Below are 27,081 nucleotides of genomic sequence, written 5' to 3' on the forward strand. Positions count from 1 at the left end.
TAAAGATGTGGATGTTAACAACTCGCTGTCCAATTTCCTATCCCCTGCTGTGAGTACTGGAATGTGCTAAATTCTGAATCCCTGCTGAGTGTGTTCTGGAATGTATTGTTTTCCTCTTCTGTGTGCACTGGTATGTTATAGGTTCCAGACCCTGCTGTGTGTACTGGGTTTTAATCCCTGTTGTGTATTCGGATATACTGGGTCTCAGTCACTGCTGGGATTTTCTATTAATTTAGCTGTTAAATTTTAGACAGCATCCTAGATAACCAAAGATGCTGGAAGAGTGAATGCATAGATGTTTCTGCTGTTCAGGAACCTTTCTCTGTGAAGCAGTCCAGTGTTTTGCTGCAGTTATTTATTTAGCAGGAGTGGCACTCTCCATGATGTCTGCCAGCCTCACAGAAAGCAGCTGGGCAGAAAATTGCTGATGTATCAGGAGGTAGCAATACAATCAGTCACTGTTATTGAACTGAAGTTATTTTGCCCGCATCCTGATTTCTGTTCAAAGAGCAAAGCTGACTATCCTGACTGTTCGTGTCTAACTTTCAAAGGATCACAAATAGTTGCAGATGGTGTGCAGCACACATTAACACAAGGATCATGCTGGCTGTATATACGCAAAGACAGCATGAGAAAGCTTGGAAGAAGAAATTATTCTGCCCATGAAACCGGGTGCTGCCAGAGACGGTGCCATTACCCTCTTAATCATGGACTCTCTTCTCTTGCTAACACCATGTGAACCAAGCAGGTCTCTGAAATCCTCAATGCTTTTCTTGTCCAGTATTGATCCTTTCTTCAAGGTATTGAGCAGCATGAATGAGCAGTATTCATGCTGTCTGGTGCTGCCGTATAACTAGAAGACTAATCTGTATGAGATTCACATCGCACCAGCTCCGATACCACACCCTCACTCATCATTTATACCAATGTTGTCAGCATTCTTGGGATAATATTTCCAAAGCCCAATCTGAAGGTAAAGAAGAAATAACTTGCATTTGTAAAAGTGTTTTTCACATCCTCAGGGTTTCCCAAAGGACTTGGCAGCCAACAAATTACTTTTGAAGTTTAGATGCTATTGTTATGTAGGCAAATGTGGCAACCAATGTTCTGTGCAGCGAAGAACGTGAGTCCAGAAGGTTATGGTTGCCTACCCGGTGCCAGGGTTCAGGACATCTGGCCAGGGCTGGACAGGAAACTGGGAGTGGGAGGGGGAGGATCCAGTTGTTGTGGTCCATATAGGTACCAATGACATAGGTAGGACTAGGAAAGAGGTTCTGCTTAGACAGTATGAGGAGTGAGGCATCAAATTGAAGAGCAGAACCTGAGGGTAATAATCTCTGGATTATTACCTGAGCCACGTGCCAATTGGCAGAGGGCACATAAGATTAGTGAAATGAATACGTGGCTCCAAGACTGGTGTGGGAGAAGTGGGTTTCAGTTCATGGGCCACTGCATCAGTATTGGAAAGTGGGAGCTGGACCGTTGGGACAGTCTGCACCTGAACCATGCTGGGACCAGTGTTCTAGCAAACCATATCACTAGGGAAATAGAGAGAGCTTTAAACTAAACGGGGAGGGTGGGGGTGGTGGTGGTGCGGGATCAAGTTTGAGTAGATGTAGTAAATCAAGGGGTACAGTCAAGGCAGGAGAGCAGATTAGTAATATGGGAAATGGTCATAGAATGGCAGGAAGGGACAGAGAGAAAAAACCTAAGAACAGACTAGCTATTACAAAGATAACAAAAAGACAAAACTATAGGCTCTGTATCTGAATGCACATAGCATTCATAACAAAGTAGACGATCTGATAGTGCACATTGAAGTAAATAAATATGATCTGATAACCATTATGGAGATGGGGCTGCAGAATGACAGGATTGGATCCTGAATATTGAGGGGTATGTGACATTCAAGAAGAATGGGAAGCTAGATAAAGGTGGAGTTGTAGCACTGTTAATCAAGGATGGTATTGGTGCAATAGTTAGAGATGATCTTGGTTCGGGAGATCAGGATGTAGAATTGGTTGGGGGAAGATGAGGAATAGTAGGGGAAAGAAGTCACTAGTGGGAGTGGTCTACAGGCCCCCGAACAGTAACCACAATGTAGGACTAAGTATACAAGAAGAAATATTGGGTGCTTGTAATTAAAGGGATGGCAATAATCATTGGTGATTTTAATCTACATATGAACTGGAAAAATCAGATTGGCAATAGCAGCCTTGATGAGGAGTTCATAGAATGCTTTCGAGAAAGTTTCTTAGAGCAGCATGCTCTGGAACCAACCAGAGAGCAGGTTATATTATCCTTGGTATTGTGTAATGTGACAGGATTAATTACTTACCTCAGAGTAAAGGCACCTCTCGGTAGCAGCAACCACAATATGATTGAATTTTACATCCAGTTTGAAAGAGAGAAGAGTGGGTCTAAGACTAGTATTTTAAACTTGAATAAGGGCAACTATGTCGGCATGAAAGCTGAGCTAGCTGAAGTGACCTGGTTTACTAGGCTAGGAGATCGATCAATAGAGAAGTAGTGGCAGACATTTAAGGGGATATTTCAGAATACTCAGAATAAGTATATTCCTACTATAAAGAAAAATTCAAAGGGGAGGGCCCACCATCAATGGTTAACTAAAGAAGTTAAGGAAAGCATCAAACTTAAGGAAAAGGCATATAATTGCGTAGAGATGAGTGGCAGTTCAGATGATTGGTCAGAATATAAAGAACAGCGGAGAATGACTAAAAGGTTAATCAGGAGAAAGAAATTGGAGTACGAGAGGAAGCTAGCTAGAAATGTAAAAATGGATAGCAAGAGTTTCTACAGGTATTTAAAAGGAAAAGAGTAAGTAAAGTGAGTGTTGGTCCTCTAGAGAGTGAGAATGGGGAGCTAATAGTAGATAATAAGGAAATGGCAGATGTAATGAACAAATATTTTGCTTCTGTCTTCACTAGAGAGGATACAAAAAACATTCTGGCAAAAGCTGTAAATCAGGAGGTGGAAGGAAGAGAGGAACTTGGTGAAATTACAATCATCAGGGAAGTGGTACTGACCAAACTGATGGAGCTGCGGGCTGACAAGTCCCCAGGTCCTGCTGGGCTTCATCCTCGGGTCTTGAAAGTGATGACCGATGAGGTAGTAGATACGTTGGTGTTAATTTTTCAAAATTCTGTTCAGGTTCCAGCAGACTGGAAAGTAGCAAATATAACCCCTCAATTCAAGAAGGGGGGCAGGCAGAAAACAGGTAACTATAGGCCAGTTAGCTTGATGTCTGTTGTGGGGAAGGTGTTAGAATCGATCATTAAGGAGGTTGTAGCTTAGAAAAGGCACTTAGAAAAACTCAAGGTAATCGGGAATAGTCAGCATGGTTTTGTGAAAGGGAAATCATATTTAACCAATTTATTGGAGTTCTTTGAAGGAGTAACATGCGCGTGGATAAAGGGGAGCCTTTACGTACTGTACTTGGATTTCCAGAAGGCACTTGACAAGGTGCCACATAAAAGGTTATTGAGCAAAGTAGGAGCTCATGGTGTAGGGGGTAACATATTAGCATGGATAGAAGATTGGCTGGCTGGCAGAAAACAGAGAGTATGCATAAATGGGTCCTTTTCTGATTGGCAGGATGTGACGAGTGGAGTCCCGCAGGGGTCTGTGCTGGGGCCTCAGCTTTTTACAATTTATATCAATTACTTAGATGAGGAGAGTGATGGCATGGTAACTACATTTGCAGATGATACAAAGATAGGTAGGAAAATATGTTGTGAAGAGGGCATACAGCTTACAGACTGAAATAGATAGGTTGAGTAAGTGGGCAGAAATCTGGCAGATGGAGTATAATGTGGGAAAATGTGAAGTTGTTCACTTTGGCAGGAAGAATAAAAAAGCAGAGGATTACTTAAATGGAGAACGACTGCAGAATTCCAAAGTGCAGAGGGATCTCGGTGTTCTATTGCAGGAGTCACAAAAAGTTAGTGTGCAGGTACAGCAGGTAATAGAGAAGGCTAATGGAATGCTATTCTTTATTACGAGAGGAATTGAAAATAAAAGTAAGGATGTTATGCTTCAGTTATACAGGGCATTGGTGAGACCACATCTCGAATACTGTGTGCAATTTTGGTCTCCTTATTTAAGGAAGGATGTAAATGTGTTGGAGGCGGTTCAGAGGAGGTTTACTAGATTGATGCCTGGAATGAGCGGGTTGTCTTGTGAGGAAAGGTTTGACACACTGGGCTTGTTTTCACTGGAGTTTAGAAGAATGAGGGGAGACTTGATTGAAGTTTATAAGATCCTGAATGGTCTGGACAAGGTGGACGTGGAGTGGATGTTTCCTCCTGTGGGTGAGTCCAGAACTAGGGGGCACTGTTTTAAAATTAGGGGTCACCCTTTTAGGACAGAGATGAGGAGAAATTTTTTCTCTGAGGGTTGTGCGACTTTGGAACTCTCTGCCTCTGAAGGTGGTGGAGGCGGGGTCATTGAATATTTTTAATGCAGAGGTAGATAGATTCTTGTTAGGCAAGGGAATCAAAGGTTATCAGGGGTAGATGGGAGTGTGGAATTCTAAACACAAACAGATCAGCCATGATCTTATTGAATGGCGGAGCAGGCTCAAAGGGCCGAATGGCCTACTCTGCTCCTTATTCGTATGTTTGTATGTATGTTCATGTATATGCAAGGCAAGATCCCAGGACAGCAAATTAAATGAATAGCCAGATAATCTGTTTTGCTGGCGTCTGTTGTGGGATGACAGTTGGCCAAGACATGAAGAGAACTCCCTGTTCTTCTTTGAATAGTTACGTTCACCTGAATTGCTAAATGGGACATTGGTTTAACGTCGCATCTAAAAGTAGGCACCTCTGACAATGCAATATTCGGCTCAGATTACAGACTGAAGTCCTAGACTGGGCTTGAACCCGCATTCCGCTGACTGAGTTGTGAGTAAAAATAATTGAGCCAGACTGACACTTTTTTCCAAAACTATAATTAATTTATAAAATTTGTAAAGGTCCATTCTAGTACAATTCACAGATGGCAGTTCACATAGTGTGTTACAGATCAATTTGGTTAAATATAGTACATTTTACTCTTGGGTGCCTCATTCCACGTATAATGCAGATTACATCTACATTGAAATTGCATTTAAATTTTCCTGACATGTACTGTCCGAGGTGTCTTACACTGGTTCCAAGGGTGTACAATGGCAAGAGGGCCTTAAACTGAAGCCTTTCCCCATTGGACACTTGCGGAGACTGCACCAAGTTTCATTGTGTCTCTCAGCACGTAGTCCTGGACCTTGGAATGTGCCAGTCTGCAACATTCGGTCATAGACAGCTCCTTGCTCTGGAAGAAAGCAAGTTTCGGGCAGAACAAAGAGTGTCTTTCACTGAGTTGATAACCTTCCAGCAGCAGTTGATGTTTATTTGTCAAGGTGTGCATCCCTCAAACAGTCCATAGAGCACAGAGTCCTGTGTTATGGAGCAATTCAGGACAAACCTTGACAAAATCAACTGCAGCTCTTTCTAGACATTCTTTGCAAACGCCCAGTACAAAAGGAAATGGATGACGGTCTCTCCCCCACTGCAACTGCATCTGCATCTGATGTTGACAGGCTGCTCAGGCTGCCATACGACAGGATCCATCGTCCCCTTTTTCTACAGGGCCTCAAGGATGTTATGTGCAGGCCACTGCCTGATCAGCTTGGGGTCAAAGGTGTTTTTCTGCACAAACTTTTCTACAAGGACCAGGTGATACGGCATGATACGATAGAATGAAGCATTCCACAGCAATATGGCCAGATGTATTCTTTGCAACACTGGAGACACATAGAACCTTAGCACATAGTGACAATTGGTGTTTGCGTTCCAAGGGTCTGTGCACAGCTTGATCAGCCACACACAAAGGTGGCCATCAGGATGAGGGTGACGTTGGATACATTTTTCCCCACTTTATCTGGAGATTTGTACATCGTGCCCCTGCAAACACGGTCTGTTTTCAATCTCCAGACAAAGTAGACAAAGAAGATGGCTCCGGTAACTGTCACTACACAGAAGCGAGGTATGGGCCAGATTTGTGCCATGTACAGCAATACTGGGAGCACCTCGCACCTGATGAGTAGGTTCTAATCCATAATCAAGGCAGCATCGCTCTCACATTCCCAGTTTTTACTTGACTTTAGCTATATACACTGCCCAGTCTTGGTGCTCATCCCGGCCCTCCAAAGCATATTCCCAGCACCTTCAGGCAACCTGATCTGACGATGAAGGGGACAAAGGATCTGTAGGCCCAGTTTCCAAGAAGATGGCCTTGCTTTTATTGCAATATATTCTAGCTCTTGAGGCCAATTCAAACTGGTCATTGTTGCTCAGCAATCTGTGAACCGAGAGCGGATCCGACCAGAAGATGGTGACGTTGTCCAAGTACAAGGAGGCCTTGAACTGAATGCCTCCACTGCCTAGGATCTGCATCCTTCCTGATAGACTCAGCAAAAGGTTCGATGCAACACACGAACAAGAGAGACGACAGCCTTGCCTGACTCCAGATTTGATGAGAAGGCTTTCCAATTCCCACCCTTTGATTAAAACTGTGCTACTGATATTTGTGTAAAGTCATTGGCTTCAGATGCAGATTCCCTTCCCAAACCCCATTGTGTGCAATATTCTATGAAAGGCCTTCTCCTTGTCCAAGCTGATCAGGCAGGTGTCCTCCCTCCTGTCCATTTGTACCTTCAGATTCAAAGAAGACTACTGACTTAATGTCGCGCTCAATGTCACACTTCAGACAAGGAACAGACTGCAACCACCTTGCTCCAGAACTTGTCAAGCTATGTGGCAGCCCACTGTAAAGGGTGGGTGGGGGCAGTGGCAGAGTGCAGTGTCAACTTCACATTGACTTGCTGTTTGTGAAAATCAGGTTTTGCACCTCACTGGTGCTTGAACCTAATGGGTTATAGTAACTATTTTAAATAAGTAGAAAACTTGTAGCTCCATGGTTTGCAGTAAATGTGACTCTTCACTTGAAGTGATATAATCTAAAAAAACTACGAACCAAGAGCTGGAAAGCAGGATTAGGATGGATAGCTCTTTTTCAGTCAGCATATACACAATGGGCCAAATGGCCTCCTTCTGTGTCATAACATTTCTGTGATTCTATGGTTCACACAGTGGGTTCATGGGGTCCATTACACTGTGTCAATCTCTCTGACCCTGGAGCCCTGGCAAGCAATGCAATCCAGCGGAGAACAGAAGTAATACTAACTGATACTGTGTGTTCTGTCCTGTAGCTCAGTGGCAGTATGATGAGCTTGTACAGCAGTGCTGATTTTGGATGTGTCGATGTAAGAGGCAGTATCACTTTCTCACTGCATTATGATGAGAACAGTCATGAGTTCCACATTCTCTTGCTACAATGTGATGATCTGGCTGGAGCCAAGAAAAATCGTTCTGACCCGTAAGTAAAAGTCTTTAATGAAATGCGATTTTGACCCAAATCTAGTGACTTGCAGCAGGTGGAAGTCCAGCTGTTAATAGTGAGATAGTGGCATCCGCACCAGCACAAAGCCAGACAGGTGGAATTGTGATTCGGTTTGGAGATTACCATGTGTTTCCATGTCCATGTATCTCTTTCCCTGAGTGTGCATGTCAAACAATGTCAGATACAGAGCTGTATTTTGATTGAAATGTTTCCTGATGAGATACTGACTGATTTTATTAACTTAATCCTTTAATAGCTACGTGAAGAGTTATCTTCTCCCAGACAAATCATCCCGAAGCAAGCGTAAAACCTCGGTGAGGAAGAAAACCCTGAATCCTACATTTAATGAGCGCTTAATGGTGAGATCAGTTTTGGTATCTTTATCTTCATCCACCTGTCGGTGAAACGTACATACATTGATACATCCTGACGCACCCTGACACATATCCGCTCCATCACCAAGATTGCCTATTTTCACCTCTGTAACATCGCCTGACTCCGTCTCAGCTCGTCTCCTGCTGAAACCCTCATCCTTCCCTTTGTTAACTCCAGTTTTGACTACTCAAATGCTCTCCTATTTGTTAACGCTCCTGTGAAGTGCCCTGTGACGTTTTACTTTAAGGGCACTGTATAAATGCAATTTGTTGTTGACATATACACCAAATATATACACTGATGCAAAAGCAAAATATTGCAGATGCTGGAAATCTGAAACAAAAACAGCAAATGCTGGAAATACTCAGGTCAGGTAGCATCTGTGGCGAGAAAAATAGAGTTAATATTTCAGGTCGATGGCCTCTCATCAGAGCCCTGATGCATACACTGATGCACCCTGACACAGATATCATATATACGTTGACACACACCCCATATACATCACTTTTACACTGAGATATCCTGTCATATACATCATCTATGTGCTGACACACATGCACACCAACATATATCCTGAGACACAGCAATACATACACCATATATACCCTGACACACGTGTATATATACACCATATATATCATGACAAATGTATACATATACCATATTTACACTGACACACACATTTTTATATATATATATTTACCTTGACACATACACACATCATACCTTGACACCAGTGCATAAACATAAACCCTGACACATCCAGGGCACATGATTACATAGCTTCTATAACCATATACACAGAGGCATGTCTTTCTCCACAACTCTTGCTAAGGTTTTTATCGATCCATTCTCACTGTGTTGCATCTGTTTGCTAACTGTTGCACTATGCCTGATATTCGAACAATGCATTCATTCACCCTCTGCTCCTAATTTTTGTTTTTGCTAAAGTACAAACTGGAGAAAGATGAGCTGCAGAGTCGTACTCTGAATCTCTCCGTGTGGCACAGTGATCACTTTGGTCACAATCTCTTCTTGGGAGAGGTGGAGATCCCACTAGAATCATGGGATTGGAGCAATATCAAACCTATATCCTGCATCCTACAGCCACGGGTAAGATATAGTGAGTGTCCTGCACACATTCATCTGCCACATACTGTCCCATTACCTGTGTATGCAGTTATATTTACAACTTAAGGACTGAGGAACAGCCATTCATTGCAAAAAAACTGCTTCTTCCAATAGACCAAGAAGTATGTGCACTGTCTTGGGGTATCCTGATGATGACTGATGCTAAGACTGGACATTTTCAGCAGTTACTGTTCATATGCCACGTTGATATTCTTGGCCTCTGTGTATTACACACATTAGAGAAACTTTTCCAATTGGTTAAAGGGCATAAAGGGCATGATAGTTGATTTGTGCCCATTTAGTGACTTGTCCCATTCACCAGTTATGTTATAGCACAAACAACCATTAGCTCAGTTAAATATAAATGGCCCAGATATCCTGTAACGGTGCGATTGGCAACAGGCATTACCTTCCATCACCCAGTCAATCTTGACAATCACTCCCAATTTCCTGCATTTCTAATCTGAATACCCCACACTGAGTAGAGCAGAAAATAGGGTGCGAGGGAGGCAATGACAATTTAAAAACTGATTGCAATGCACCTGATGCTGCTCAGTCTCTCTCACTATAAGTTCACAAAGGTACATCTAATCCTGAGAGAATGTCAAATAATCTTGATGTAACATTGAAAAAACAATTTGTTTTTATTATCGTAAGCAATGCTGGAATCACCTCCAGCTTAAACTCCACTCCAGTCTAGCCAGAATTGTGCTTCTAACACAAAATCATAAGATGGGAACAGATACAAGATTACTAAAAATCCTAACTCGAATAGCAAAGTTAGGACTAATCTTTAACCAAAGATTGTAATCAATTCAAAAGCAAAATTCTGCGGATGCTGGAAATCTGAAACAAAAAGAGAAAATGCTGGAAATACCAGGTCAGGCAGCATCCGTGGAGAGAAAAACAGAGTTAACGTTTCAGATCCATGTGACCTTTCATCAGAACCTGTTTTTCTCTCCACAGATGCTGTCTGACCTGCTGATTGTAATCAATTCGTTTGAAATTAGTTTCATATGACTTAACTGCTAGCTGTCCTGGTGCTTAGTTAAAAGCATCAGCCTCTGAACCAACCCAGCATGTTTCACAGAATCGCCCCACCCCAACCCCATCCTCAGATGTTTACACAATTTCCTGTTACTTATACTGGTATTGCCCTTGGGTATATACACATCCCTATAAAACAGGGACCTGAGCTATAGGCAGGCTCTTTACTGAAGTGCATTTAAGGAGCTGATATTTAGCTATGTAGGAACATTTTGAGGTTATTTCTGAATCTTATTCATGTACTCCACTTAGGAAGCTTTTAAAAAGAAAGGAAGCCATCGTTCAGTTGGTAGCACTCTCACCTCTGAGTCAGCAGGTTGTGGTTCAAGTCCCACTTCAGGACTCCACAAAATTCTAGGCTGACACTCCAGAGCAGTATTGAGGGAGTGCTATAGTGTTGGAGGATGAGACGTTAAACCGAGGCCCTGTCTTAAGTGAACATAAGAGATCTCATGACACTCGTTTGAAGAAGAGCAGGGGAGTTATCTCTGGTGTCCTGGCCAATATTTATTACTCAATCAACATCACAAAAGCAGATTATCTGGTCATTATCACATTACTGTTTGTAGGAATTTGCTGTCTGCAAATTGGCTGCCACATTTCCTGGATCACAACAGTGACTATACTTCAAAAGTACTTCATTGGCTCTAAAGCATTTTCCTTTGAGAAGGCTGAGAGGTGATTTGATATAGAGGTATTCAAAATCATGAGGGGTCTGGACAGAGTAGGTAGATAGAAACTGTTCCCACTCGTGCAAGGATAGAGAACAAGAGGGTACATATTTTAAGTATTTGGTATGAGAAAGAAAAATGACATTAGGAAAAACTTTTTCACGCAGCGAGTGGTGAAGGTCTGGAATACACTGCCTGAGAGTGTGGTGGAGGCAGGTTCAATTGAAACATTCAAAAGGGAATTAGACTATTATGAGAAGGAAGAATGTGTGGGATTACGGGGAGAAGGCGGGGTAATGAAACTGAATGGAATTGCTCTTTTGGAGAGAGGGTGCAGACACGATGGGCCGAATGCCTACTTCTGCACTGTAACAATTGTGATTCTGTGATTCTATCTGCATTTTGACACCATCAGATTTTCTGCTGCTCCATCACATGGTAAATGCAGTGAAATTCAGGAGGAGGGGTTTCAGTATTTAAATACTCCACTCCCACTCATAGTTCAATCATCGAGTCATACAGCACAGAAGGAGGCCATTTAGCCCATCTTGCTCGTGCCAGCTCTTTGAAAGAGCTATCCAATTAGTCCCATTTGCCTCCTGTTTCCCCATGGGCCATCAGTTTTTTCCACTTCAAGTATTTATCTAATTCCCTTTTGAAAGTTACTATTGAATCAGCTTCCAGCATCCTTTCAGACAGTACATTCACAATCATAATAATCAGCTGCGCAAAAGAAAATTCTCGTCTCCCCTCTGATTCTTTTGCCAATTACTTTAAATCTGTGTCCTCTGGTTACCAACCCTCCTGCCACTGGAAACAATTTCTCCCTATATACTTAATCAATATTCCTCGTATTTTGGAACTTCTCTACTAAATCTCCACTTAACCTGCTCTGCTCAGGAGAACAGGAGAGCTTCTCCCGTTTCTCCACATAACTGCAGTCCTCCCCCTTGTTACCATCCCAGAAAATCTCTGCTAAACCCTCTCCAAGGCCTTGACATCCTTTCTAAAGTTTGGTGCCCAGAATTGAACACCATACCCAGCTGAGGCCTAACCAGTGATATATAAATTAGAAAAACTTCCTTGATTTTGTATTCATTGTGTCTGTTTATAAAGTCAAAGATGCTTTATGCTTTTTTTAACCTCTTACCAACTTGTCCTGCCAACTTCAAAGATTTGTGTGCATATACCCTCAGGTCTCTCTGTTCTGCACCCCTTTAAAACTATAGTATTTAGTTTACATTTCCTCTCATTCTTCCTATCAAAATACCCTGATCCCTCTGTGTCCAGTTTCTCACTATTTAAATACCCAACTGTCTCTGTATCTACACCTTCGGTATTGAAACGCCCTGTTCATTACTCTGTGTTGAGACTCTTGGGGCTGAATTTTACCAAGGGCTTCAGGTCCCCAACGTTGGGGTGAAAAGTACGTCCCGAGGTCACACTTGCCGGCAATGTGACCAGCTCAGCAATATTACTGCAGGCGGCCTCCTAATTGGCTGCCTGCGGGCCCACTTTCCAATTAAGGTCGGTGAGCAGGCTCCTAATGCTGTTGGCCCAATCAGAATGCCGGTAGCTCTGAAGCCTCTGCAGCCCCACCAGGAGAGGTGGGTGCTGCTGAGGCAGGTCAGAGACCTCGGAGTGCCTCAAAATGGAGCTGTCCTCGGACAGGTATTTGAAAATTAAAATTTAGGATGGCCAAGGGTAATAGACCCTTCACGGTGGAGGGGAAACCCCTCCCGGGGCATCTCTGGGGCCACAGGGGCTTCCTTTCATGCCTGTAGCCCCCATTCTGGGCCACAGAGCCTCCAGCTTGAATGGCCCCTACCCGGCTGCCACAGGAAGGCTGCCTCCACAAAGCTGGTGGCCTCCCTGCATGGTAGGGGGGGCCCCACTTCGCTGTCGCAAAATGCTGGTGGCCCCATAAAATGGCCCGTAAATGGGCCCTTAATTGTGCAATCGGATGATCCGCCTCACAGCCCAGCTCCTGCCTGCCTTTGGAAAACTACCTTGGCAGGAGGACAGTGAAGGGAAGTCATGCCAATGAGGCTCCCTGCTATTTTACTGGCCTCCCTGCCACTCAGGGGCTGGTAAATTTCAGCCCTTGGTATTTACATATCCTACTCCCTCTGCTGGTAAGGCTCAGCAGATAAGGCAGCATCTGCGGAGAGAGAAACAGAGGTAAGCGGGCCCAATTTTATCTACGTTTAAGTGAACGTGTTTTGAGTGAGTTAAAATTGGGCCCGTTAACATTTCAGGTCGATGACCTTTTGTCAGAACCCACATGTAATCCTGTGGTTTTACAATCTAATCCCCTCAAGGTGCATGTGAATAAATTGCTTACTGACAACAGCCCGCTACTGGACCAAAATAAATGATGGAGAATTGTCCTGAATTTTTCTTTCCACAGATTTTAATGAAAATATGTCCATTTTTGCTTTGTCAAATTTCCCAACATCCTTCTGCAGGGCACAAGTTTACAATGACTTGCTAGGAAATCAAATAGGTGTCAGCTCAGCTTAACTTATGTCCACTAACCTATGGAGTGAGCCTGTTGGGTTCCTGCTTTCTATCGCCATCTCCATCATTGAACCTCTCGCTATGTTCAAGTCCATCTACCATCACGTTTGCTGAAATCTGCCATTGTAGATCTCCAGACACAGACTCTATCCCTATTCCAGGCAGCTGTCTGAGACGGAAATAGACTGCCCTTTCCCATAGTGTGTGTGAAGTGTAGATGGCAATGGATGTGGAAATAAAATGTATGAATCTACTCTTGTGCAGATTGCTCCTCCACCAAACATGATCCGAAGCAAAGGTCAGCTGTCCTTGTCGCTGAAATTCATCCCAGCAGGATCACAGGGTACGTTCAATCACATCATCAGCAACACTTTTCAGTTACAATCATAACCTAAGAAATAGGAGCAGGTGTAGGCCATACAGCCCCTCAAGCATGCTCCACCATTCAATAAGATCATGGCTGATCCAGCTCAACTCCACTTCCACTGTCACCCCTGCCCCCCCCCCAACCCCCACCCCTACCCCAATGCCCATAACCCTTGATTCCCTCAGTATCCAAAAATCTATCAATCTCAGTCTTGAATATACTCAATGACTAAACATCCACAGCCCTCTGGAGTAGAGAATTCCAAAGATTCACACTCCACTAAGTGAAGAAATTTATCTTCATCTTAGTCCTAAATGGCCAATCCCATATCCTGAAACTGTGGCCCCCTCCCCCTGCACTTCACAGTTCTAGACGCTCCAGTCAGGGGAAACAGTCTTTCAGCATCTGCCATGTCAAACCCTCAAAGAATTTTATGCATTTCACTGCGATTACCTCTCATTCTTCTAAATTCCAGAGAATTTTTCCAAAATTCCTTAGATTTGGCAACGATCCCATCAGATTGGAAGTTGGCAAATATTACACCTCTTTTCACAAAAGGAGGTTGAAAGAAAACAGGGAACTACATCAGTTGTTGGAAAAATGCTGAAAAATTCCAGCATTTAGGAAGTCTTAACAATGTACTTAGAAAAGCACAGTATTATTGGAACAACTCAACATGGTTTTACGAAAGGGAAATGGTGATTGACAAATTTATTAGAGTTTTTCGACGATGTAACTAGTAGGGTAGATATAGTTCCAAAAGGCATTCGATAAGATGCCACATAAAAGGTTAATTGGCGAGGTAAGGGCTCATGGAGTTGGGGGTAATATATTAGCATGGATACATGATTGGTTAACAGCCAGGAAGCAATGAGTGGGCATAAACGAGGCATTTTCAAGTTGGCAGGCAGTAATAATGGAGTGCTGCAAGGATCAGTGCTGGGGTTTCAGCTATTTATAATCTATATAAATGACTTGGGTGAAGAGACAGAGAGTAATGTATCTAAGTTTGCTGATGATACGAAGGTTGGTGGAAAGGTAAGCTGTGAGGAGGACACAGAGGCTGCAAAGAGATATAGACAGGTTAAGTGAGCGGGCAACAAAACGGCAGATAGAGAAAAATGTAGGGAAGTGTGGAGTTATGTACTTTGGTCATAAGAATAGAAAAGCAGAATATTTTTAAGGGGTGTGAAAGTTGTAAGTGTCGATGTTCAAAGAGACTTGGGTGTGCTTGTACATGGAATGCATAAATTTAACATGCAGGTACAGCAAGCAATTAGGAAGGCAAATGGCATGTTGGCCTTTATTGCAAGGGGATTGGAGTACAGGAATAAGGAAGTATTGCTACAGTTGTACAGGGTTTTGGTGAGACCACACCTGGAATACTGTGTTCCATTTTGGTCTCCACATTTAAGAAAGGATATACTTGCACTGGAGGCATTGCAGCGAAGGTTCACTAAATAGGTCCCTGAGATGAGGGTTTGTCCATGATGACAGACTAAGTAAATTGGGCCCGTATTCTCTGGAGTTAAGAAGAAAGAGAGGTGATCTCATTGCAACATGTAAGATTCTAAAGGGGCTGGATAGTGTAGACACTGAGAGATTATTTCCACTGGTTGGGGAATCTAAAACATGGGTGCACAGTCTCAGGATAAGGGGCCGATTGTTTAGGACTGAGAGGAGGAGAAATTACTTCACTCAAAGGATTGTGAATCTGTGGAATTCTCTACTCTAGAGGGTTGTGGATGCTCCATCGTTGAGTACATTTAAGGCTGGGAAGGCCAGATATTTGGTGTCTCAGGGAATCGAGGGGTATGGTGAGCAGGCGGGAAAGTGGAGTGGAGTCTTAAAATCAGCCATGATCGTTTTGAATGACGGAGCAGACTCGATGGGCCAGATGGTCTACTTCTGCTCCTGTTTCTTATGTTCTTGTATGTAAACCCATTCTACTCAACTGCTCATTCCTGAAACTAAACTAGTGAATCTTCATTGCTTCCTTTCTGAGGCAATATATCCTTCCTTTAGGTAAGAAGACCAAAATGCACTCAGTTTTCCAGGTGTGGTCGCAGCAAAGCCCTACACAAATGCAGCAAGACTTGCTTATTCTAATACTCCAACCCCTTTGTAATAAGAGCTAACATACCACTTGCCTTCCTAATTGCTTGCTGTACCTTTTCTGTGATTCATGTACAAGGATACCCAAACCCCTCTGCAGAGCAACATTTACTAGTCTCTCACCTTTTAAAAAAAATTCTGCTTTCTATTCTTCCTATCAAAGTAGATAATAACCAAGCTGGAAAGACTGAAGCCATTGTCTTTGGTCCCCACCACAAACTTCATTACTAGACACTGCCTCTGTCCCTCTCCCTGGCAACCGTCTGAGGCTGAACCAGACTGTTCACAACTTTGGTGTCATATTTGACCTGAAGATGGGCTTCTGACCACATATTCACTCCATCACCAAGCCCACCTCCTTCTACCTCTGTAACATCATTCAACTTCACCCCTGCCTCAGCTGTTCCACTGAAACCCTCATCCATGCCTTTGTAACCTCTAGACTTGACCATTTCAATGCACTCCTGGCTGGCCTCCCATGTCCTACCCTCCATAAACTTAAAGTCATCGAAAACTCTATGCCTGTGTCCTAATTCACGCCAATTTACGTTCACCGATCACCCCTGTATTCACTGACCTACATTAGCTCCCAGTTGAGCAATGTCTTGATTTTAAATGCTCATCCGTAATTTCAAATCCCTCCATGGCTCACTCCTCCCTATCTCTGAAATTACCTACAGCCCTTCAAGATATTTGCCCTCCTCCAAGTCTTGAACATCCCTGATTTTTCATCACTCCACCATTGGCAGTCATGCCTTCAGTTGCCAAGGCCCCAAGCTCTCGAATTCCAACCTTAAACCTCTCCACTTCCCTCCCTTAACCTCTCTACTTCTCTCTCCACCTTTAAGTTGCTCCTCTTATATTAAAAAAAAATGACTTTGATGTCCAAGCTTTTGGTCACCTGTCCTAATATTTCCTACATGGCTCAGTGTCAAATTTTGTTTGATTTATGCTCCTGTGAAGCACCTTGGGACATTTTACTATGTCAAAGGCACTATATAAATGCAAGTAGTTAGAGTCATAGTTATACAGCACAGAAACAGGCCCTTCGGCCCATTGTGTCTGTGCTGGCCATCAAGCACCTATCTATTCTAATCCATTTTTCAGCACTTGTATGCTATGGCGTTTCAAATGCTCATCTAAATTCTTCTTCAATATTGTGAGGGTTCCTGCCTCTACCCTCCCCCTTCAGGCAGTGTGTTCCAGATTCCAACCATCCTCTGGGTGAAAAAACCTTTCCTCAAATCCCCTCTAAACCTCCTGTCCCTTACCTTAAATCTATGCCCCCTGGTTATTGATCTCTCCGCTAAGGGAAAAAGTTTCTTCCTATCTATCCTATCAATGCCCCTCATAATTTTGTATACCTCAATCAGGTCCCCCCCTCAGCCTTCTCTGCTCTAAGGATAACAACCCGAGCCTATCCAGTCTCTCTCTTCATAGCTGAAATGCTCGAGCCCAGGCAACATCCTGTTGAATCTCTTCTGCACCCTCTCCAGTGCAGTAACAGCCTTCCTATAGTGTGGTGCCCAGAACTGTATGCAGTACTCCAGCTGTGGCTTAACTTGCATTTTATACAGCTCCATCATAACCTCCCTGCTCTTATATTTTATGCCTCGGCTAATAACGGCAAGTATCCCATATGCCTTCCTAACCACCTTATCTACCTGTGCTGCTGCATTCAGTGATCTATGGAGAAGTACACCAAGGTCCCTCTGTACTTCCTAGGGTCCTACCATCCATTGTATATTCCCTTGCCTTGATAGTCCTCCCATAATGCATCACCTCACATTTCTCAGGATTGAATTCCATTTGCCACTGCTCTGCCCATCTTACCAGCCCATCTATATTGTCCTGTAATCTAAGGCTTTCCTCCTCACTATTTATGACGCCACCAATTTTCATGTCATCTGCAAACTTCCTGATCATACCTCCTATATTCATGTCTAAATCATTAATGTACACTACCAACAGCAAGGGCCCCAACACCAGTCCCTGCCGTACACCACTGGTTACAGGCTCCCAATCGCAAAAACAACCCTCGACTATCACCCTCTGCCTCCTGCCACTAAGCCAATTTTGGATCCAATTTGCCAAATTGCCCTGGATCGCATGGGCCCTTACTCTCGACCAATCTCCCATGCGGGACCTTATCAAAAGCCTTACCGAAGTCCATGTAGACGACATTTACACACCGTGTCACTCCTCGAAAAATTCAATCAAGTTTGTTAGACATGATCTCCCCCTGACAAAACCATGCTGACTATCCTTGATTAATACCTGCCTCTCTAAGTGGAGATTAATCCTGTCCCTCAGAATTTTTTCCAATAGTTTCCCTACCACTAATGTTAGACTCACTGGCCTGTAATTACCTGGTTTATCCCTGCTACCCTTCTTGAATAATGGTACCACATTCGCTGTCCTCCATTCCTCTGGTACCTCTCCTGTGGCCAGAGAGGATTTGAAAATTTGTGTCAGACCCCCTGCAATCTCCTCCCTTGCCTCCCCTAACAGCCTGGGATACATCTCATCGGAGCCTGGGGATTTATCCACTTTTAAGCCCACTAATACTTCCTCCCTTTCAGTGCTGATTTGTTCAAGTATATCACAATCCCCCTCCCTGATCTCTACACCTACATCATCCTTCTCCATAGTGAACACAGATGAAAAGTAATCATTTAAAACCTCACCTATGTCCTCCGGCTCCACACACACATTGCCACTTTGGTCGCTAATGGGCCCTACTCTTTCCCTGGTTATCCTCTTGCCCTTAATATACTTATAAATTTTCTTTTATCTTGCCCGCCAGTGTTTTTTTATGTCCTCTCTTCGCTCTACTAATTTTTTTTTTAAGTACCACCCTACACTTTCTATACTCCTCTAGGGCCTCCGCTGTTTTCAGCGCTCTGAATCTGCCATAAGCCTCCTTTTTTTTCACATTCAATCCTCTATATCCTTTGACATCCAGGATTCCCTGGACTTGATGGTCCTACCCTTCACCTTTATGGGACCATGTTGGCCTTGAACTCTCACTATTTTGTTTTTGAATGACTCCCACTGGTCTGATGTAGACTTTCCTATAAGCAGCTGCTGCCAGTCCACTTTGGCCAGATCCTGTTTTATCATATTGAACTTGGCCTTCTCCCAATTCAGTACCTTTATTTCTGGTCCATCTTTCTCCTTTTCCATAACTACCTTAAATCTTACAGCGTTATGGTCACTATCCCCGAAATGCTCCCCTACTGACACTTCTACCACATGTCTGGCTTCATTCCCTAGGATTAGGTCCAGTACTGCCCCTTCTCTTGTCGGACTTTCTACATGCTGGCTCAAAAAACTCTCCTGTATGCACTTGAAGAATTCTGCCCCCTTTAAGACTTTTGCACTGACTATCCCAGTTGATATTGGGGAAGTTGAAATCCCTTACTATTATTACCCTATTATTTTTACACCTCTCTGAGATTTGCCTACATATCTGTTCCTCCATCTCTCCCTGACTATCTGGAGGCCTGTAGTACACTCCCAGCTAAGTGATTGTCCCTTTTTTGTTTTTACGTTCTACCCATATGGCCTCATTTGAGGAACCTTCTAAGATATCATCCCTCCTTACTGCAGTAATTGACTCCTTGATCAACAGTGCAATGCCACCTCCTCTTTTAACCCCTCCCCTGTCACGCCTGAAGATTCTGTACACTGGAATATTGAGCTGTCAGTCCTGCCCTTCCCTCAACCATGTCTCTGTGATAGCAATAATATCATATTCCCATGTGTTAATCAATGCCCTCAACTCATCTGCCTTACTAGTAAGACTCCTTGCATTTAAATAGATGCAATCCAGCCTTGCATTATTCACTTGTGCCTTAACTGGCCTATATTTGCTCTGCCTTCCAGACTGACTCAGTTTCTCTTCTATATTTGACTGTGCATCACCCCCTACTGTACCTCCACTCCGTATCTCATTCCCCTGTCAAATTAGTTTAAACCACCCCCCACCCCCACCAACAGCACTAGCAAACCTCCCAGCAAGGATGTTGGTCCCATTCTGGTTCAGGTGCAACCCGTCCAACTTGTATAGGTCCCACCTTCGCCAGAAACAGACCCAGTGATCCAGGAAACTAAAGCCCTCCCTCCTGCACCATCTCCTCAATCACGCATTCATCTGCTGTATTCTCCTATTCCTCTACTCACAAGCACGTGGCACCGGGAGTAATCCAGAGATTACAACCTTTGAGGTCCTGGTTTTTAATCTGCCACTTAGCTCCCTAAATTATTCTTGTTGCTGTATTACTATTCCTTACATGAAGTGGGGTCAGGAAGGGTTGAAACTATCACTCAGAATGTAGGTTGAGGATGGAGGGATGGGGTGGGCTGGGCTGTGGTGGTGAAGCTGTATCTGACGCTCCAATATCCTGCTTTAGATCGGGATATGCCTCCCACTGCAGAGGTGCACATCTGGCTAAAGGAAGCACGGAATCTCATTCCAATCCGATCCAAGGGCATCAACCCCTTTGTTAAATGGTAATGTAGTCTTTCATTTCATGGAATTGTGGAACTGATGGCCATCTTGATAAGGAGCAGGGAAAATGAAGGAAAGGAATTAGAATCTGGTGCACCTGTTCCCACCTGGGCTGGATTCCTGAGGCACCAGGGGAGATGAGGCTATGCATTCCACTGGAATCACAGTCTGAGCGATGGACAAGCTGTGGCAGCCTGTCCCACAACATTCCAGCTCCCCAGACTGTCCCACGGCCTTCTGAGGATATCCATGGGCTTTCCCTAAATCATGACAAATATTCTGCTGAAAGGTCCAGAAGTACAAATACCTGGAGGAAGCAGATTTTGATACTGTCCCAATGCACGGCACCCCAACATGCACTGCCCCTGGGTTGGTACCCCAATATGCGGTGCAGCTGGGTCATGTGGCAACACGCAGTATGACTGGACCAGTGTGCAACGGACAGCATGCCAATATGCAGTGTGACTGGGCCAGTGCTACCAGTACCATTTTTTGGATGTGACTGACTCCTGTATCATTATATTGTTATCAGTTATATTCTCCCAGATGTCACCAAGTCCAGCCGACAGAAGACCAGAGTGATAAAGAAGGATTTGAACCCTGTTTATAACCACACGATGGTATATGATGGCTTTCAGACAGAAGATATGAGTGAGACCTGTGCCGAGATCACCATCTGGGATCATGATACCTTTTCCAGCCAGCTCCTGGGAGGACTGAGGCTCAGTCTGGGAACAGGTAACAAAGTCACTCCTCTTGGCCCTACATAATAAAAGTTAAAAATGCCTTGGTATATTTGGGACCTGTCTCCAAGGACCACCGTCTCAGAGGCTGAATTACAAATATGTAAGTTTTGGTCGCTTGCTGTTGGGATCCTACGTAGATCATAAGACTCTGACTTACACATTAAGAGTGGCCTTGCAGTTAGAATAGGCGGGTGTACCATCCAAGGTGGCGGCAACTGGAGTGTCACGTAAACAGGATGGTAAGTGACCTGACAGCATACAGATGACCTACAGCTTCATCAAAGAATTATGCTTTAAGGAGTGTCTTAAGGGAGAGAAGAGGAATAGAGAGACAAAGAGGGTTAGGGAGGGAATTCCAAAGCATAGGGCCTTGGTAGCTGAAAGCATGGCTACCAACAGTGGGGTGATCAAAAATGGGGATGAGATTTTAAAATGGAGGCGTTGCTTATTCAAGAGACAATGTAAGTAAGTTAGCAAGCGCAGGGATGATGGGTGAACAGAACTTGGTGCAAGTTAGGATATGGGCAGTCGGGTTTTTGATGATCTCAATTTTACAGAGGGTGGAAGATGGGAGGCCGGCCAGGAGTGTGTTGGAATAGTTAAATCTAGAGTTGGGTGTTGATGCGGAGGAGAAAATAGGCAGTCTTACTGATGGGGCAGACTGCAATCAGGTGCACTAATGGTGGAGGGAGTGCATGTTTAAGTTGGATGGGCTGCCAATTAAGCGAGTTGGTTTGTTCTGGATGATGTCAAGCTTTATGAATGTTCTTGAAGTTGCACCCATCCAGGCAAGTGGAGAATATTGCATTACACTGCTGACTTGTGCCTTGTAGAAGGTGGAGAGAATTCAGAGATTCAGAAGGCAAGCCACTCGCCACAAAATACTCAACCTCTGACCTGCTATAGTAGCCACAACAATTACGTGGCTGTTGCAATTGAGTTTCTGGTCAATGGTGACCCCCCAGGGTATTGACGATGGGGAAATTGTTGGTAGTAATACTACTGAATATCAAGTGGAGGTGGTTGGACTGTTTTGTTGGAGATTGGCATTGACTGGCACTTATATAGAATGAATGTTAATTGTCGAACTGAGCATCAGGAAATGGGTTATTGGTGAGTAAGTGTCGCTTGATAGCAATGTTGACAACTCCTTCCATTACTTTGCAGATGATTGAGAGTAGGCTGATCAGGCAGTGCTGGGTGGGTTCTACTTTTTGTGGACCAAACAGGTCTGGGTAATTTTCCACATTGTCAATTAGATGCATGTGTTGCAGCTGTGCTGGAACAGCTTGACTAAGGTGCGGCTAGTTCTGCAGCACAATCTTCAGCACTACAGCCGGGATATGATTGACAATAATGTTAGTACAATAGGCAGTGAAGCAAAATGCCATGACCATGCTCTCCCATTTCCCCAAGTCCAGCACCCTCTATGATCTCCCTCCCCAGGATCTGAAAGGCTTCCTCATAGTGGATGAGAAAATTTGGCTTTTTGGGCTAGCTTTTTGTCTAATCCCTTGCTGTTATGGCCCATAAAATGCAAGAATTGCTTTTTGTCCCTATGACATAAAGTAAAGTCCAGGTGTCAACATGCAGCTTACAATAGGTGTGGTGACATGTACATAGGAAGACAGAAACAGGAAGATAGAATAGGAGGAGACCATTTAGCCCCTCGAGTCAGTCCCACCATTCAGTTTGATCATGGCTGATCTGTACTTCAGTTCCATATAAATGTAAGAAACAGTTACATTCCATGAGAGACTTCTGCAGCATGAAGTTGTGTAAATCTATGAGGAGAGGAACATTTCCAGGTGAAGGCTAAGGGTGTCATGAACTCATGTCCTTCACGGTTAGCAATTTAGCACAGTGTAAAGGTGTGATCATTTAGACATGACTGACTCTTCTCACTCTGTCTGACTGAAAGTCGTTTTCCGGCACTGAGTGGCCATGAGGGAGTGGTTATGTTTGCACTCACTGCCCTGACCACCTCCTTCCACTGGTGCTGACCAGGTCTGCTTGGAGTCCACTGTCTGTCCATTACAGAGATGGCCTTACTCCTGTAGCAGGTCTGCAACACCAAAAATCAAGGAATTTGGTGGTGGTGGTGGAGTGGAGGGAGGGCCTTGTGCCATACAATAGGCCTTGCCAGCATTTCAGCAACAATTAATTGACCAACACAATGATGATGATGCCTGGCCCTTTAAATGCTGCAGCAGTTCGGGCCAAGCATCATCATCAAAGGTTGCAGTTCCAAACAGAGGCTGTTCCAATGCCAAAAACTTAAATGAGCATAACTCCAGAAATGATGGTGAGCTTGAAGCTTGTAAGACTGGACAAGCAGTTTCCTGCCCTGGGAATCGCACTTCACTGGAAAATCCCCACTGTTAACACCAGGCGTGGCAGCCTGCTCCGGGGGTTCTGAGGCACATTAAAGATCCTGACATATAAGCTAAAGCTATCAATACATTTCAAAGCCATTGATTGTATGTCAGATGTTTTGACACAATTCTAAAAGATATAGTTACAATATCAATGTACTTGTCTACATTTTCTATGTTAAAAGTGCTTTATAAATGCAAATTGTTTTGTGTTGTAGATCAGGTGCTGATAAGGAAGCAATTCTAGATTTTATGTAATTTTTATACAAGTTCCTCTCTGCGGTGAGTCTTAATGTAGACAAAGGTTGAGTCCAGCTGCTCACACACAATCTCTGCCCCTATTCTAGGTCTCAGCTATGGCCAACCTGCCAGCTGGATGGATTCAAATGAGGAAGAGATTTCTGCATGGCGGAGAATGCTTTCTGGACCCGGGCAATGGGTGGACTCTGTAATACCACTCAGACCCAACATAAATCCGATGGAATAATCACAGAACAAAGCACTATTTCTGAAAAATAATCAGTAGTCTGTGTGACCTAGCCTGTCCTTCAGAGATATTCCGCATGGGTCATCGGCCCCAAGATAGGGAGCCAAATTTATTTGTAAGGATATGGGGCTGCATAGGGGAGATGAATGTCTGAGAATTGGGGTTTTGGGTGTAGGAGTTAGGCCCTGTCGCAGAGACCCTACTAATATAGCAGTATCAATATGTTACTAGATGGATACAGTCCAAATTTCTACCTTTCCAGCTTTAATCCTGAAACTTGTGTTCTTCACAAAAACCCCAATTGATAGGTCCCTGTTTATTGGGGTTTTTGTGAAGAACATGAGTTTCAGGGTTAAAGCTGGAAAGGTAGAAATTTGGACTGTATCCATCTAGTAACATATTGATACTGCTATATTAGTAGGGTCTCTGTGACAGGGCCTAGGTTAGATGGAGCTTTGTGGTAGGGCCAAGGTTAGGGTGTTGGGGGTAGGCCCATGCAGGCTCCGCCGATCTTGTTTCCGCCCAGCCCTGTAATCCATCAGCAATTGCTATGTGAAAGCTTGTCCAATCAGGCAAAATCTTTCTCTCTCTCACCGTCTCCCCATCAGCATCTCCCCAAAGGAAACTTTTACTGGAAATTATTTCTTTAGTTATGTTTGGTAAATTAGCAACAACCTGTCCCATGTTTATTAATCAGATATCTTCATGTTGCAAGTTTTTTTTTAAAAATGATCATCTTTTTAACATTGAATATGTAATAATTTCTATAAAATCCATCCTTTCCTGGACCCATCCAGTTAGGATAGGGAAGCCTACAGTTTTCAAACAAGCTGAATGTTAGAAGCTAGTTGATTCTGAGGAGATCTTGGAAATTATCCCATTAAAATCAGTGTCAATTCACCAAATGCAACATCAAAGCTTCTCCTGGTTACTGTCACTTTTAACGTTTTATTTATATATATATATATATATATATATACCTTCTCCAGCTCAGCAACCCTCCAAGATCTCTATGTTCCTCCAATTCTCCCCTTTTGAGCATCCCTGAATTTCCTTGCCTCACCATTGGCGGCCCTATCTTCAGTTGTCCTGGCCCTAAGTTCTGGAATTCCATCCCTAAACCTTTCCTCCTTTAAGTCGCTTCTTAAAAGATAACTATTTGACCAAGATTTTGTCCTAATATCTCTTCCTTTGGCTCGATGCTAATTTATGTTTGATCTACACTCCTGTGAAGCACCTTGGGAGGTTTTGCTATGTTTTTGTACTATACATCCTCCCGTTCACACAGCTGCAGAACAGATTCCTGCAGTTTGTTGTCATCATTGGTTGGGATCTTCATTGATTTTGTATAACCACAGACCCCTGTTCAAGTGCCTTGATCCTATTTTGTGTGATTTGATAAGACAGTGCGCATCTCACTTTAGACACTTCTCTGGAAAGTTACAGATCTCCCAGACTCAGTACAATGCCTCCCTCCCAGAGAGAACCACATCTTCAGCCTGGAGAAACCTGGAGACCCCCAACCCCACCTTGCTCCCAGCCTGTTTGCTGTTGCGGTGACTCCGTCCTTATATTCAATGTTGCAATATTTATCTGTGGAATTAATGGTTTATTATTAGTTTAACCCCTTTAACTTTCTGGTTTGGCATTTGCCACAAGCATTTTTGAATGAGAAATAAATGAAGTATTAGCGATCTGGGTGAAGTTATTTGTTGATGCTGTAAGAATTGATCCTATTTCTCTTTCCCTGTCTCCCCAATCATCCTCCAGAAAATTCATCCTTTTCCAACAGATCTGACCTGTTTTCAATCACTTAACCACTGAGAATTGATTATCATTTTTACAGTGAGGTCCATCTATCATGTGGCCTTTTGACTGAACATCCCAAATCAATCCAAAATATTCAGTTAGTCACCTTTACTCTGTTATTATAATGCATTAGTGAACGTATAGTGACCATCCACAGTACATCATAGAGTTATACAGCACAGAAACAGGCCCTTCAAGCCTATCTATTCTAATCCCATTTTCCAGCACTTGGCCCCTAGCTTTGTATGCTATGGCATTTCAAGTGCTCATCTAAATACTTCTTAAATGTTGAGAGGGTTCCTGTCTCTACCTCCCCTTCAGGCAGTGTGTTCCAGAGGGTGGTTGGAATCTGGGTGAAAAAACTTTTCCTCAAATCCCCTCTAAACCTCCTGCCCCTTATATTAAATCTATGCCCCCTGGTTATTGACACCTCCGCTGAGGGAAAATGTTTCTTCCTATCTATGCCCCTCATAATTTTGTATACCTCAATCAGGTTCCTCCTCAGCCTTCTCTGCTCTAGGGAAAACAACCCTAACCTATCCAGTCTTTCTTCATAGCTGAAATGCACCAGCCCAGGCAACATCCTGGTGAATCTCCAGTACAATCATATCCTTCCTATCGTGTGGTGACCAGAACTGTACACAGTACTCCAGCTGTGGCCTAACTTGCGTTCTATTCAGCTCCATCATAAACACCCTGCTCTTGCCTTTATTAGCCGAGAATTAGAAGGTAAGTATCCCATATGCTTTCTTAACCACCTTATCTACCTGTGCTGCTGCCTTCAGTGATCTATGGACAATTACAACAAGGTCCCTCTGACCCTCTGTACTTCCTATGGTCCGACACTCATTGTATATTTCCTTGCCTTAATAGTCCTCCCAAAATGCATCACCTCACTTCTCAGGATTAAATTCCATTTGCCACTGCTCTGCCCATCTTACCAGCCCATCTATATCGTCCTGTAATTTAAGGCTTTCCTCCTTACTATTTACGACGCCACCAATTTTCGTGTCATCTGCCAAGTTACTGATCATACCTCCTATATTCACATCTAAATCATTAATGTACATTACAAACAGCAGGGGTCCTAGCACCAATCCCTACGATACACCACTAGTCACAGGCTTCCAGCTGCAAAAATAACCCTCGAACATCACCCTCTGCCGCCTGCCACTGAGCCAATTTTGGATCCAATTTGCCAAATTGCCCTGGATCCCATGGGCTCTTACTCTCAACTAATCTCCCATGCGGGACCTTATCAAAAGCCTAACTGAAGTCCATGTAGACTACATCAACTGCCTTACCCTCATCTACACACCCAGTCACCTCCATGAAAAATTCAATCATATTTGTTCGACATGATCTCCCCTGACAAAGCCATGCTGACTATCCTTGATTAATCCCTGCCTCTCCAAGTGGAGATTAATCCTGTCCCTCAGAAATGTTTCCAATAGTTTCCCTACC

General features: G+C 43.6%; 1 protein-coding gene across 1 annotated transcript in view; it reads left to right on the forward strand.

The window, feature by feature from the left end:
- The window catches only part of LOC137347042 (synaptotagmin-like protein 1), a 72,056-nt gene extending 48,035 nt beyond the window's left edge, over positions 1-24,021 (forward strand). Inside the window, exons 11-18 of the mRNA XM_068011047.1 lie at positions 6-49; positions 7,271-7,437; positions 7,718-7,820; positions 8,788-8,949; positions 13,470-13,548; positions 20,103-20,202; positions 20,733-20,938; positions 23,669-24,021. Coding sequence (XP_067867148.1) covers positions 6-49; positions 7,271-7,437; positions 7,718-7,820; positions 8,788-8,949; positions 13,470-13,548; positions 20,103-20,202; positions 20,733-20,938; positions 23,669-23,808 — 1,001 coding nt within the window. The 3' untranslated portion in view covers positions 23,809-24,021. The remainder of the gene's footprint in view (positions 1-5; positions 50-7,270; positions 7,438-7,717; positions 7,821-8,787; positions 8,950-13,469; positions 13,549-20,102; positions 20,203-20,732; positions 20,939-23,668) is intronic.
- The last annotated feature ends 3,060 nt before the right edge of the window (positions 24,022-27,081 follow it).

The sequence above is a fragment of the Heterodontus francisci genome, chromosome 31 (assembly GCF_036365525.1).
Source record: "Heterodontus francisci isolate sHetFra1 chromosome 31, sHetFra1.hap1, whole genome shotgun sequence".
Lineage (NCBI taxonomy): Eukaryota > Metazoa > Chordata > Chondrichthyes > Heterodontiformes > Heterodontidae > Heterodontus > Heterodontus francisci.